This window comes from Cyanistes caeruleus, chromosome 2 (assembly GCF_971803275.1).
Source record: "Cyanistes caeruleus chromosome 2, bCyaCae1.hap1.1, whole genome shotgun sequence".
NCBI classification, from domain to species: domain Eukaryota; kingdom Metazoa; phylum Chordata; class Aves; order Passeriformes; family Paridae; genus Cyanistes; species Cyanistes caeruleus.
The window spans coordinates 69009752-69023400 of NC_141702.1; the positions used below are offsets into that span (position 1 = coordinate 69009752).

General features: G+C 41.7%; 1 protein-coding gene and 1 long non-coding RNA gene across 6 annotated transcripts in view; one reads left to right on the forward strand and one right to left on the reverse strand.

Annotated features, from left to right (window-relative positions):
- MTR (5-methyltetrahydrofolate-homocysteine methyltransferase) overlaps positions 1-3296 on the reverse strand; it is a 50324-nt gene extending 47028 nt beyond the window's left edge. Inside the window, exon 1 of one of the 5 annotated variants that reach the window (XM_086877717.1) lies at positions 3061-3296. In XM_086877717.1, coding sequence (XP_086733843.1) covers positions 3061-3082 — 22 coding nt within the window. In that variant the 5' untranslated portion in view covers positions 3083-3296. The other 4 variants (XM_086877720.1, XM_086877719.1, XM_086877722.1 and 1 more) reach the window with 4 other exon arrangements.
- Positions 2497-13086, forward strand: LOC111927026 (uncharacterized). Its single transcript, XR_015283355.1, has 5 exons — positions 2497-4294; positions 6890-7012; positions 11339-11503; positions 12339-12463; positions 12704-13086. It is a non-coding gene; the product is annotated as an uncharacterized LOC111927026 (long non-coding RNA).
- Positions 13087-13649: the final 563 nt, after the last annotated feature.

Here is a 13649-nt window from a genome sequence, read left to right on the forward strand (position 1 = left end):
AGTTGAAAACAAAGTCTGCAAACAGGTCCAAAAACACTACAGAAATCAAAGACTGATTCAAAAAGCCATGCTAGGAAGTGCTGAACTCTGTCCTTGGAACAAAAGCAGGGAGGAGGCTCAGAGTCCATTCTACTAACAAGTACCATCATCTTAATTCAGCATTCAGCCCATGCAATTCCCCTCTCCAGCACAAAATGGGTACAGAATATTACAGAACAAAACAAAAAAATGTTTGGACAAATTCCTAAGCAAGGAAAAATCAGGTCAGCCTTTCCTTTTTTGTTGTTTTACAAACCCTGCTCCTACCTCTGCTCAGCCAGGAGCTGATGAAAATTTGGTTTAATAAAGGTCACTGGTGAGCTTTGGGAAATGGATATCCTTCTCCATTCAGAAGTGTCCAGGAGAACAAACTGCTTCTATAGCTATAACAGAAATAGTAGCAAACCAGCAGTGGTAACAGGACCTAGGACCAATTACCTTGATTTTACACTCTACTGAAACTTAAAACATAGAGCCCATTACCACAGAGTGTTGTAGGGCTGGAATTAGTTTAGAAGACTATATCAAATGAAAAAAAATAATGGCACTGGCCTAAAAGGCAATGGGATACAGAATGCAAAATAAAAAAATCCTAATACCCTGCTTTACTTCCCCAAGGTAAAAACTCTGTCTTGAAATCACATGAACAAGGGAATTACTTGTCCACAACAGAGAAATTATCTGAGTTACAAGAACTTTTACTATACTTTTACCCTATAAGGATAGGGTAGCTGTTCACCCCTATAGTCATTCGCTGACAATTAGAAACTTCTCCCAACTGTAACCTTTCAGTTTTCACAATGGAAGCAACTAAACAGTCAGGGAATAAGTCAAGATGATGTTCCTTTATCTCCTTATCCCAATCCAACCACATACAGGCCATATGAGCAGAATTGAAGGGATGTGTGTTTTCCACAAGAAACAGGAGTCCAAAGGTTGCAATTTGCTCTAAACCAAACTTCTGTGATGCCTGCAATGATTCTCAAAAGGTATTGTTTTTTACTGTTGATGCACTTCCACTACAAATTTATTTTCAGTATAAAATAGTCTAGTATACAACTACTTGGAAGGGAATAAAGGATTACAAGTTGTTCCCAAAGCTTTTATAAAGGAGCAACCCAACTGTGACAATATTGAAGTATTTTTATCACATTAATGTGCCAGAACACAAGCAGAAGAACCACGCAGAGAGGCACTCACAGGACCCGCAGTTTCCTAGACTGACCAGCTCCTCTCTTGACTGGAAACAGGGCCCCCTCCATATTTGCACATCCAAATTCAACAAATCAGCATTCCCGCCCCAACAGCTCCAAGCACAAGTCCCCTCATCGTTCAAAAAATTACTGTGCAGCATGCAGAATTTACAGTATTAGTACCTAGAAAGGATGCTCTTGCTATCAGCCTGCCACAGACAGCTCATGATAACTTCAGCAATATTTGCTGCTCAATTAATTAAACTGTCTTCAACTGGATGCCCTCTGGCAATTATAGGAGCTTCATGAACTGTAGCAACAGATGTAACACAGGTCCTCTGCAACAGTGGGCAGCAGCACCCTGTTGCTATGTTATTTATTACTCAGCTTGTCCAAAGAGAGAAGTATTAGACCTTACCACTTCACCTTGGGCTCCTATGTGCACCTCACTAACATTTCCATGGAGGCACCTGTCTTATGAACCATTCAGTTCTTACACAGCAAACAGACAAGATACTTATGTAGCCCATGCACTTCCAAAGTTAGCTTGAGAGGCAATCAATCACTACAGGTGTCACTAAATTTTCAGGATAGCAGCATCTTGTCAGCTGTGCCCATTATCTCTAGCTAAACACACAAATCCCAGGTTTATAAAGCTCCCTGCGGTATAACTACAACTATTCATCTCCTGACATTAAACTGTTCACAACAGATAATCATTTCAGGCAAGACTCACAGGGAAACAGGCCTGCATGGTCTCACTTTGTGGGATGCCCTGCGCCTCAAAGGCTAGGGAGAAACTTTGTGCTCAGCTTCTTCCTAGCCCACTCCTGAACCCAGGTCCTCTACCCCACTGCCAGAGGGACACACCACCACCTACTGCCTCGTGCCTGCTCCCTGGGGCTCCACAAATATCCCCGCCATGCAATTTTTGCTTCTATCTATGTAGAACATCTCTCCCACTGCCACCACTTCTCAAGCCGCTGCCACAACACCTTCACGCTTCCCATTTCAGCCAAACCCATTCGGTTCTGCAGCAGGGCAATCGCTAGACCATGGCTTGGCCCCAAATTCACGGCGGAAAGGGCAGGGCAGGTCACGTCAACATCCTCTTTGCCAGAGGAACCTGGAGAAATCTCAGGCAGAGAAGCTGGCTATGGAGTCGGTGCCGAGCAGGACTGCTGGCCTGTTCTGACATGCCGAGGGATGCAAGCCCGAGCTGAGGCACAGGCTCACCATCAGGCACTCCCTCACGGGTATTAAAAGGGGAAATGCTTGGGATCTCTGATGGAGGCAGCACCACTGAAAGCATCCGCTAACAGACCAGTCCATTTTAAAACACCAACGCCAAATAGGAGCTGTAATTTTACTTATCGTCCCCATCCAACGACTTCTGTTTAACCCGTGAAATAGCACTTTTGAATTATAGCCCCGAGCAGCTAGAGCACACCCAGCCCCTCTCACCGAGCCCCAGTTTTCACTTTCCCGCCATAACTGTGTCGCCGGACGGGTCGGTGCGGGTACCCTGGAGATCCCTCCCGACCCCTCCCTGGCAGGATGCAGCTGCTTCAAGGGGCCAGCGCCAAAAAGCGCCCTCCTTCACTCCTTCACTCCTTCACTCCCTCACTCCCTCACTCCTTCACTCATGACACGCCACACATGGCTTCTGCAAAAAAGTTACACGCGGTGCGAAAGTGACAACCCCCCTGCACCGTGCCGCAGGCAGCACCAGGGAATCGGAGGGGAGGGCGCGGCCGCCGTCCCCTCACAGCCCGCCCGGCCACCCCCGCCGCGGTCTCCCCGCGCCCCCGGCGCTCGCGCTCGTTACCCGGCGGCCCCGTGGGCGCCATCGCTGCCGAGACGTCACCGCCCGCGGCCGGGGGCGCGCGCAGCCCGTGACGCGCGAGCTCCGCCCCGAGCGCGGGCTGGAGGCGCGCGCTGCTCTCGGCCTGAGGGGAGGGGGAGCCTTCTGTCCCATGCTGGCAGACAGACAGACGGACGGACAGATAGACAGACAGACGGACCCACAGACCCAAACGACAGCTCGGCCTTCGAACTAACCCACCTAACGTTAAATGCCCCGGGGGGAGGGGTGATTTTGGAGCCAGGCAGAGCGCAATAGAACTGGGTTGTCTCTCATCGCGGGGAGAAGCGGGCGCGGATGCGGTGCAGGGGGATGATTCTTTCAAACTAATGACAAATGTGCTGCAGTTAGAGACAAATGTAGCGTTGAGAGGAGGAATGTAAAGATGTCTTACATCTTTGGAAGTCGGACTTGCCTGTGATGTTTGGATGCACGTTGCTGTCGTGTAAACCTGGAAACAAGATTATACTAAGGGAATCAAATTTAAGTCACAGTTAGCGTGACAGTCAAACAAAACAAATAAAATGTGGCATAATTTGATGCAAGAGTTTCACTTCTGCTGGTAGATCCTTTCAACTGCTTGTATGAGGACTCACCTTTTAAAATAAATAAATATTCGCAGAGCAGCCCTGCAATCACCACGCTGTGTAAAGAATGTGCTGCCAAGAGTTGAAGCACCTCAAAGGAATAACCAGTCCTCTCATTTCATGCTAGTAATTTTAAGTGCCTGAGCATGGGGAGCACTTTCATTTAAACTGGTTCAATGGTCAAAATACGAAAAGAAGGAAGCCTGTAAAATAGATCATTGGCCAGCCCTTCCTGTTTGGCCTGCATGTTGCAATAAGTTAAGCAAGCAAGGCAGATGCAGCAGATGAAGATGCAGGGACCACTTGTTCTCTGTTAACAGGAGCAAACTGAGGTGCCTTCCCTCCTTTAGGTGCCTGGGCCTCAGCCATGGGCAGCAACATAGTCTTCTATCAGCTCAGAGTATGGCTTGCTTCTTAATAGTGGCTTCTGCATTTTCCCTGGAAAGTCCATAAGAGATTCAAAATTAGTTAAAAGCTGCTAGTGTAGGCAATTCCTGGAAGCTAAATATTTAACCCTGAACTTTCTTTTGAACAGAAACGGTGGTTACAAACTCTTTTTGAGTCCAGTGTGATGTAGGAACTTTCCTAATCAACTGTCACTTTGGTCAATGGTAAATCAAGTATATATATATATATAAAAAAATTAGCCGTATGTTTAAATAACTTATATATCTCATTCATTTTCAGAAGAAATGCAGGCAGCCCACAAATCAGCTAGGTAGTAGCCCAACTTCAGTTGTAGAGGCCATGCTCCAGTTTTGAATGCCAGGAGACATTGTTGGAGAGTAGACCTTACCTGTCAGCAAACCATTGCAGTGGTTAGCCTGAGCTCCTAGTGCAAAATTTGTCCCAAAATTCCAGTGTAAGCTATGATTGTCAAGGAACCCATACTCTTCAAAAACCCAGCAACAGAAGGGGAATACACTAAACAGAAGCAGAAGTTAGGTATTCCAAATGAGTGCCTAATTTGAATCCTAATACACACAATTTGCATATATTACAGAGATGGGAAATGCTTTGAGAACTGCTCATTATGAGATATTAGGGAGTGCATTTCTTTGCTTGACTTTGACAGCTTCCATCCTTTTTGTCATGTCACATAACACTCTGAAAATTTCCTCTGGCAGCAATGCAGGTTAAAAAGCTCACTGTCTACACAGTTGCTTTGTGGTGACAGATCTTTGTACCACAGCTCAGCAGGTCCTTGCATGTGCTGATGCAGTTGTTTGTGTAACTGCTGCAAAGTAGGTCAGTGGGGCAAAAGAAAAAAAAAAAAAAAAAAAAAGAAGCTGCGGATCTGAAGGTGATTTTGAAAAGGATCATTTCACGTATCCCAGTTCTTTTGCAGTTTCACAGTCAAATTAAGCCAGTTTGACTGCGTGATGCTGTGAAAGGTCAGTCCCAAATTCCACCCTGCGCCATCCTCCTGTTTCCATCCGTTTCCTTGTGCAGGTGCTAGCCCTTAAAGAGAGCTCTTCTGTATAAGTAAGTTATCAGTGGTAACAGATTTCTGATCCAATTCATCTGCAGCAGAATGATCTCCAGGGTTGATGTAGGATCACCACCAGGAAGAGAGGGCAGCAACCCTCCAGACTGCAACCCTCAGAGTGTGTTCATTCTGCTTGAACAACTGGAGTTGTAGAAGCAACCCAAGGAGCACAACTGAAGCAAGATACACTTCAGAGGGTGAAGGGAAGAGAAATGAGTGGATGAGTGGTAAAGGTAGCATTCATCCAACAAAGAAATAACACCACCAAACCACACAAGCCTTAATGTGTTTTGCAGTATTAGAATCTCAGGTCCCTTTTCTTGGTTTAGTTTCAATGCTGACGGTATTGCACAATGCTGGGGTGTCCTGATGAGTGTCCCTATCCCAGGGCTGACATACACCTGCTATTAGCAATATTTCTGAGCTGCTTTTTTGAGATGATCTAAAACAGGGTGTGTTTGGAGGTAGCATTCAAGGATTTGCAGTAACATGCTTTTAAGCTTGAAAACTGGGTTTTTGGTTGGTTTTTTGGGTTTTTTTTTGTCTTACAGAGCATTGTTTTTATTTTGCTAAATTAGCCTGTCAAAATACTGTTCCCTTTAATACACTTAGAGCAATAACAGGAGACGCTTAGAGTTGCAGAGCAGTGAGTAGAGCAGGGGAGAACACAAAGGTGGAATAATTCCTGTGTGTGAGAAACCTGACCTTAGCACTGTTGGGAATTAGCCCTATTTAAACATCAGGTGCAGACACGGAGTCACTCACAGCATCATGATGAGAATCCAGGTTTCTGAAGGGAGTTATAAGTGGTAGTTTAGTGAAGCTAGTGCCTTCCTAATTGCAGCAAAACTAAATCCAAATTAATATCTTTAGCTAAAGGAGTCAAAAAACTGTAAGTCAGATCAAGTTCTGATGTTTATTCCAAGTATTTGAAGGTGTTTTCAAACCACTGCTTCCCCAGCTCCTCCCACACATAGAAATAAGCTCTCACTAAAAGATCTCCTAAAACCAGGCAGCGTTTGAAGCAAACAAAGCCATCCTCATATTTTGATTATTTTTTTCAGTGCCAAGGATCTGTTCACCAGCTTATTACTCTATTGGCACGACCATGCATTCAAATAACACACTCACCTTCCACGTGTGTAAGATCCAGCACAGGTCTTTAGCCCACTCTTAGTTTTTGGGGTTGTGTTTTAAATACCTCTGCAATATTAATTACAAAAATAAACCTCTTCTTCCCACATTATCTGCCTTTATTTCTGAGGATGCAGTTCCTAATGGGTTATTCACATAATAATCCTTATTTAAACAGTAACAGTAGAATTATTCATGTTACTACGGAACAGTTGCATTTCAGAGAAATATATCCAAGCAAAGCATTCACAGCTCCATGCAGAAGTCTGAAGGGGAAAACAGATTAATTTGATTTCAGAGCACAGCTCTTGGCACTCTCTTCTGTGAAGTTACCACTTGTGCTGTTTTGCTGCAGCCCTATTTTGGATGACTTTTGGATTATTTTATTCTTGCCCTATTTTGGATGCCTAAGTAGCACTACTTGTTTCTTATTTTCAGAATTTCCTCTGAGCTTAAGAATTACTATTTATTTTTAATAATTTTGTAGACCAGCAACTTAGAGGGTGATTTTTTAGTGATCCAAACACAAATTATCTGTATGTTCTGTATAAGGCAAATTATGATCTTAACATTTTTCTTTCAGGGCCAAAATATTACCTGAAGGCAAGAGAAAGCTGAGTGCTTCAAGATCAATTCTAGGCATACTCCAAATGTCAGAGTAGCGTATTAAAGATCTGCAGTTCAGGGAAATACCAACAAATTTATGGTATGTATTTACCATAGATTTTGTACTTCACTATTTTAAAAAACCCAGAGTCCTCATGAAAGTGAAATCAAACACACTAGAGTGAACTGAATATAAGCTTTTCCATCACTTTAGAGAATATTCGGTGATGAAACTGTATAAATGCGTGCAAGGACTAAAATGCAGGCATGAGAGGACTGGGAATTCAATAGGGGGTGTAGTCTTACAGCTTATTCATTCTGCTGGCAACTCTGTCAACTACTTTCAACTAGTTACAGGTTTATACCTGTAAATATTTTATATTTATTTCATTATGAAATTTTGCAGCATTTTTAAAACTCTAAGTATGCACCTTTCAGGCATCCACATCAAAATCATAGGAGAGAGGCTGATGGTGTTCTCAGGGCCGTACCAGTTGATAGACAAGCTCAGAGATATAAACTCCAGCAGCTGAAGGGAGCTGTCGGAGCACAAGCCCTAGGCATACTTTTGCTGCCTGTGCGCTGCGGATGGGATTACACTCCTCCTGACAAGCACATTGGTTTGTGTTCGACACAGCTTGAGATCCACAAAAATGTGACAACTGAGGAGGATTATAGAAAGGTTTGAGCTGCTTTGAATGGTGGACAATAAAAGACAAAGCCAAGTAGCCAAACCATCTGCATCCTGGTAGTGCAAGCTTGGCACAATGAGGCAGAGAAAAGGGACATGTACAGGTCATGTCAGCTCTCACACTGGGGAGCTCCCAGCAGTGCATCCAGCTGTCAGGCATGGCTCCATCCCTGGGAGAGAGCGGCCTCAATTCCATCACGTTCTTTCATTAAACAGAAAACCTTGTAAGATTTCTTTGCAAGGGCAGAGGGAATCTTTCTGTGTAAAGTACCTTGAAAGACCAGTGCCCTACTTGGCTTTCTCTAACTTACACATAGAAACAGTCCAGTATGTTGTCAACAATCTCTTAAAAATAATGTTTTATAGGCAGTTCTCTTCTCTTTAAAGGGCTTTGAAACCACATGGTTCATTCAGTTTGTTTTCTAGTCTAACACATTAGGCTTCAAAACTTTGTGGAATCTGCTTATGATCACAGACATAGCAGTGACATTTTCCCTGCCCTTGCTATAGGCAGACACCATCTCCCTTACTTTGAGAGGGATTTGAGCAATGCTATCCCTTCCTATGCATACAATTCATTCTAGCAGAGCAGAAACAGAGAGGGAAGAAGGAAGCCGATGAGGTCAGGAGCAAGGAAAGAGCAGCATGGATTGAAGTCCCAAACATGAGGTAGAAAACAAGTTTTAGGAACCTCTTCCAGAAATACAAACCCTTCAACAAAACTTCTTTTGCTGGAGATGAGTAAAGAACTAACTATAACTAAAGAAAATTGTTTTCAAATCAACATATTAAATGAAAGAAAAATGCAAGTGGTACAACAATATAGAATTATCAGACAAAAAAAGAACCTTAATGCTGAAAGTCTTGTGTATGAATGAAGAAATGAAGAAATATGAAAAAATACTTGGAGGTGATGTTGGTTCTAAATCTTGCCTAAGCTTCAGAAATAAAATTTTGAGGAAGAAGCAGCCTCTTACACCAGCAATAGAATGGGCAAGACACACTGACAGGGAACGCTCCTCTAGGGCAGAGTCTTTCTTTAGTTATCAGTAATACATGTTTACATTAAAAAAAAAATTCCCATACTAAGGGAAAAAAAATTGTCATACTAAGGGACAAATATTTCCACCCTCTTGATTACTGATACCTTCCAGGTCTTACTCTTTGGCAAGTTTTCAACATAGAAGTGAAAAGTTTATTTTCTTAGGCTGTGGTCTACAATGATTCTCTTCCAGTTTTTCTTTTCCTTTAATCTCTTTTTTTGTCTTGTCAGACTAAAGTACTTCATTTTGGGCCTTAACACTTGTTAAGCCTAAAATGTATTAAGCAATCTAAGATTAAGCAAACTCAAATGACTTGAGCTTGGAGGTAACATAGGAGAGCTGCAAGGGAAAGTAATCCAAGTCTCCCTGTATATTCTGGCATGTGAAAATAATGTTTTATCCTTCCCTTCTCTCCTATTTGCTCTCCCACATGCAGATAGGACAGGTACACTGGGAGCTGGCAAAGCCTCCAGAAGGGTATGACGAAGGTAGAGGGGTGTAGGTTAATCACACTTAAGTCTCCCATCCCCTCTTTACTATGTAGAGCAAAATTCACTGCAAGCACGTGGACTTCGATGCCAGCAGGTGCTGGTGGAATAATCTGTAGTTTATATCTTAGGTTTTCATGTGGTACACAAACATCTTTCCATATAGACCTGATGACTGGAAAGCATTGAAGGGTCTAATAAACACTTCAGGAGTAGCAGGTAAAGCTAAAGATACTAAATAAAAACAAAGGGAAGAACACTCTATTGCCTTAGTACAAATCAAGAATAACTGCATTCTGATCAAGTAGAAATAAAGTTTCTCCCTTTAAAATCCAGTTCAAGGGTGCCTTGAAATCATTAAACTAGATTTGAGTCAACATTTCCAGTCAGAAACATTTAAGCTCTAAGGGACAGTTGTTAAAAGCAGGAAAAGGGCAGTGGCAGACAGAGGCTGGTGTCTGAGTTAGAAAGGAAAGTGATATTCCAAGAGACAGGAATGCTGGCAGGAAGGGCGGTGCCTCCTCAGAAAAGGCAAATTAATGGCCACTGCTAAAGGCAATCCTGTCTGCAGAGCAGCACTTCAGTTAAAGGCCACCACTACAAGAAGGGGTAATGACCCTGACCAGGATGTTGCCTTATTGAGCATTTCCAAAAGGCAGAATGCTCATTTCACTCTAGCTGTTCCAGTTGTCCCTTGCAAATAAGGCCAGCCAGGCCATCTGGGTTCATGGCTTGGCTTGAAGAAACAATGAGTCTTACAGAAAATCTACTTAAGCTCCCAGAAGAGGGAGAGTGTTCGAGCAGTCAGGTGGGGTCATAATTGAATGATTTCGGTTTTTCCTGCTGAAAGAAAATGCAAAACTAGTTATTAATTCTTGATGGATGGAAGGTGTTTGCACAACCATAATCAAAACATTTAGTATGTAGTGTTTATAGATTGTAGTGCTATACTTCTTAAGTATAGGCAGCTGATAGAAATGTATTTTTTGTTTGCTAAGAAGAATGAAAAATGTTAAAAAATGTGTCTTTTTTTTATATAAGGTTTACATTTTTCTTTTTGCCACAAGCATAATTTCCACTTCTTTCAAGTGCATATGCACTTAAAATGAAAAATGGAAAAAAATCAAATATAATTCAACAGCTAAAGAATGTAATAATAGTTTTACATTTTTATTTACATACTAAAATACTGATATTTCAGCCCCTCAAGCCCACAAGTCACTTCAGATAATGAGAGAGATATTACTTCCAAGTGCCAAAAGTGTTTACTGGACAGTATGAATGTTTGCCAGCTTGCTGTGGCAGATCAGGCCTTGTCACCTTCCATTAGCAAATAACAAAGGTAAAAGTTAGAGCTGCCATGGAGTGTTGTCCCTAGACACTGCACAAATAACAGCAAGACCACCCACTGTTAGATTCTGTGCCTTTGGTTTAATGACAGCAGCAACAGACAAGGCGTCAGGGATGTTGTGCTTGACCATGTCATGTCTGCTCTACATGTTCATCACACTCACTGGGCACCCCCCAAACATTACTGGGTGTCTGATTTTCATTTAAATAGGTTTGCTAAAGAGTTTTTAAAAACTGTTACTGGGGTTTTGTTTCCTGGGAGGTAACACTTCCTCTCTCTCTTGTTCCCTGTGTTTTGCAAACATCCTTCAGAAAGCTGGCATCATGTCCATATTAATTCTGGTAGGTTAAGAGAAAATAAAGGGATAACCAGAGCAACCAAAAAGACTTTGGGAAACAGTATAGAAAAGATAAAGGCATAAAAAGTAAAACTGTTTTTCAACTATAACCAATAGGCTAGTGGAGGGTTTATAGATGCAGCAGGTCCTACTGAAAGGAATAAAGAAGGAGCTCTCAAAACAAATATATTACTTTGGCAGAAAAACAGACTAAAATTTGGCATCAGTGTGCAGAGTTCTACAAATTCGTGACTCACAAATTACTGTCAGCTTGGAGACTCTTTTGGTCACACATGACTACTTGCCATCTCCTGTTAGACTTTTCCATTTTTCCTTCTGTTCGTAATGGTTGGAGCCAGGATACAAGTCTGAACAAGATGTTTGATACAGCGATTCTTTGCTTTTCTGTGGTGCCTTTTTTAAAATTATAATAATTTGCTGTGCCTGTATTGACAGTTCCATTCAAATCAAGGCCAGATTTGCTGGCAACTTGTGCAAACATTTCTTCTCTTTCAGTCTTATCAGTAGAACAGCTGAAACCTGAAACAGGACCTTCAGTGTCTGAGCCAGAAGAGCTGTTCTATACCTGGGCTTCTGCCACAAGTATCCCTTATGCAGCTGGAGGGCTCCAGCTCAGGAGAGCACACGGGATAACCACTCTTCCCAAGGACAGCGCTCAAGGTCATTTTTCACTCAAAGCATTAACAGGACTCCTGAAAGGAAGAAAGTTTCCATGTGTTGGGGCCAAATAAAACAGCCAGGTTTTGAAACAAAACAGCCAGGTGCAAGTAGATGAGGAATGGGTGGGTGCTAAAGTAGCCTTGGGACATTTATTGTCTCTGGATATTCATCCAATATATTTGATTTCCAAGTAATTAAAGCAATATGCTGATAAACAAATTGTGAAAAGCAGTATTACAAATGCCAATGAAATTTCCCAAAACCTAGAAAATTAGCAGAGGAATTTCTTTTGAAGATTAGAATACAAAATCCGAGTCAAGCTCATATATGGAAAAGATTTGGCTTATTGTTTAACATAGCTGCCTTAATTAATGAAGGAAATGGAGGCACTCCTAGTACTGGCTCAAGGTTTGTTGTCTGCACATAAATGTTCTTTTGTTGGGAATAATAAAAGACTTTCAGTGAAAGTGGGTGGTGGGTGGCTGGGCCCCTAATTCCAGTTATACAATCACTTTAAGGTAATGTAAATACAGGCTGCTGCTCCAGGGGATAATCTACAGTTCTAAGCACTCTAGATATGTATTCCCAGCCAGCATGGTAATCAGACCAGGGAACTTTTCTATTTATAAATTAATGGGATCATGGAAAAAGTAGAGATAGACTTGTCCTTTGTGGTGGCAGCCCACACCTTGGGTTAAAATTAGAAAGGAATTACACATTTTAAAAAGAGACTAATGTGAAATAAAATCCAGCTTAGAACAGTCAGTTTTTCTATATAAAAAAAATTGATCTAAAACAGGTAGAATCTCACCAGAACATGCTGTCATTAATCCAGGTTTGATGCTGCTGAAGTGGCTCCCCAAGTAAAATGCCCTCTGAACACAAGCAGAAGGTAGACTGATGCACAAGTAAATAAGTGCCCAGGTTGTTAACCATGAAACTTGGGGAAAAGTGGCACAGGTAATGAATAGGTATTATTTTCTCATTAAATATTACTGGGACTATTTGTAGAAGCCCACCGAAAATATTGGTACCATTACAGTGATGAAAGCACACTCCAAAGCGCCTGTTCATTTACTAGTGATGATCAAACAATTTCTTCCTTACAGAATTAGTCTCAATCACAAGCTATTTCAGCCAAGAAAAGATCTGCTTACCATCCAAATCCAGCTGCTAACAGGAACTATTTTCCTCCTTCAGTGAGACCACTTGTGTCTGGAATAACCTTTACATACACCATGAACAACCTGAAGAAAAGAATATGATCTCCTCCAAGAATTCAGAAACAGAACAACAGGGTGTTCTGATGAAAATACAAGCCCCTAGCAGTGGCTCTGACCCAAGCATTTTGTGGTCAGCCAAAGAAAACGGTGGTGGAAACTGTGTACAAAGAAGGGAGGTGTGTAGGTACCATACAGCTGACAGCAGACCTGTATCAGCACCTTTTAAAAAATCAGTGTCTGAAAATTAATACTATGAAATCAAAATTATCTTGGCAGAAAATTTTCCAAGGAACTGTTGTTTTCATGTAAAGTCAAAGAAGACATCTGCATTATGGTTATTAAAGCAACTTAAAGCCTTACTAACTTTTGTGAATTGTAATTTATTCTACAATTATTCTACAACTTTAATTCTCATGTTCATCAAAATAATGCTGTTCCTCCAGCTACTGAACCTTGATTTGGGCCCTGTGATTGACACATTCATTACCCTCGACTCAGCTACTGTACTCCTTTAATAATAAAACTAGTTTTCTGACTGAATTATGTGGACAGAAAACATTGCTGCATTGATTCACAGTGTGAAAAGTGATCCTGCAGAAATACACAAATGCCACCTACTAAAAACAGAGCCTTAGAGGAAAAGAAAATGCATAAACCCACAGGCCCTGAATTCCATTTAGAGTTTTCTCCCAAATTTGCCCTAAACTGTGATCACAGAATATTTTAAAGGACCTTGAGGATTACCCTCTTTAGGGTAAAATAACACAGTTTACTTATATTGATCCTAGGAGAAACAATTTTGTGTTATATCTTCATTTTACATGTAAGACGTATCAAAGTAATAGTTATGGTATAACATTTTTAGGCAAGTGTGAATGGATAATTAATCCCTGCAGTTCTCAGCTACTGGTTCTGTTCATTCT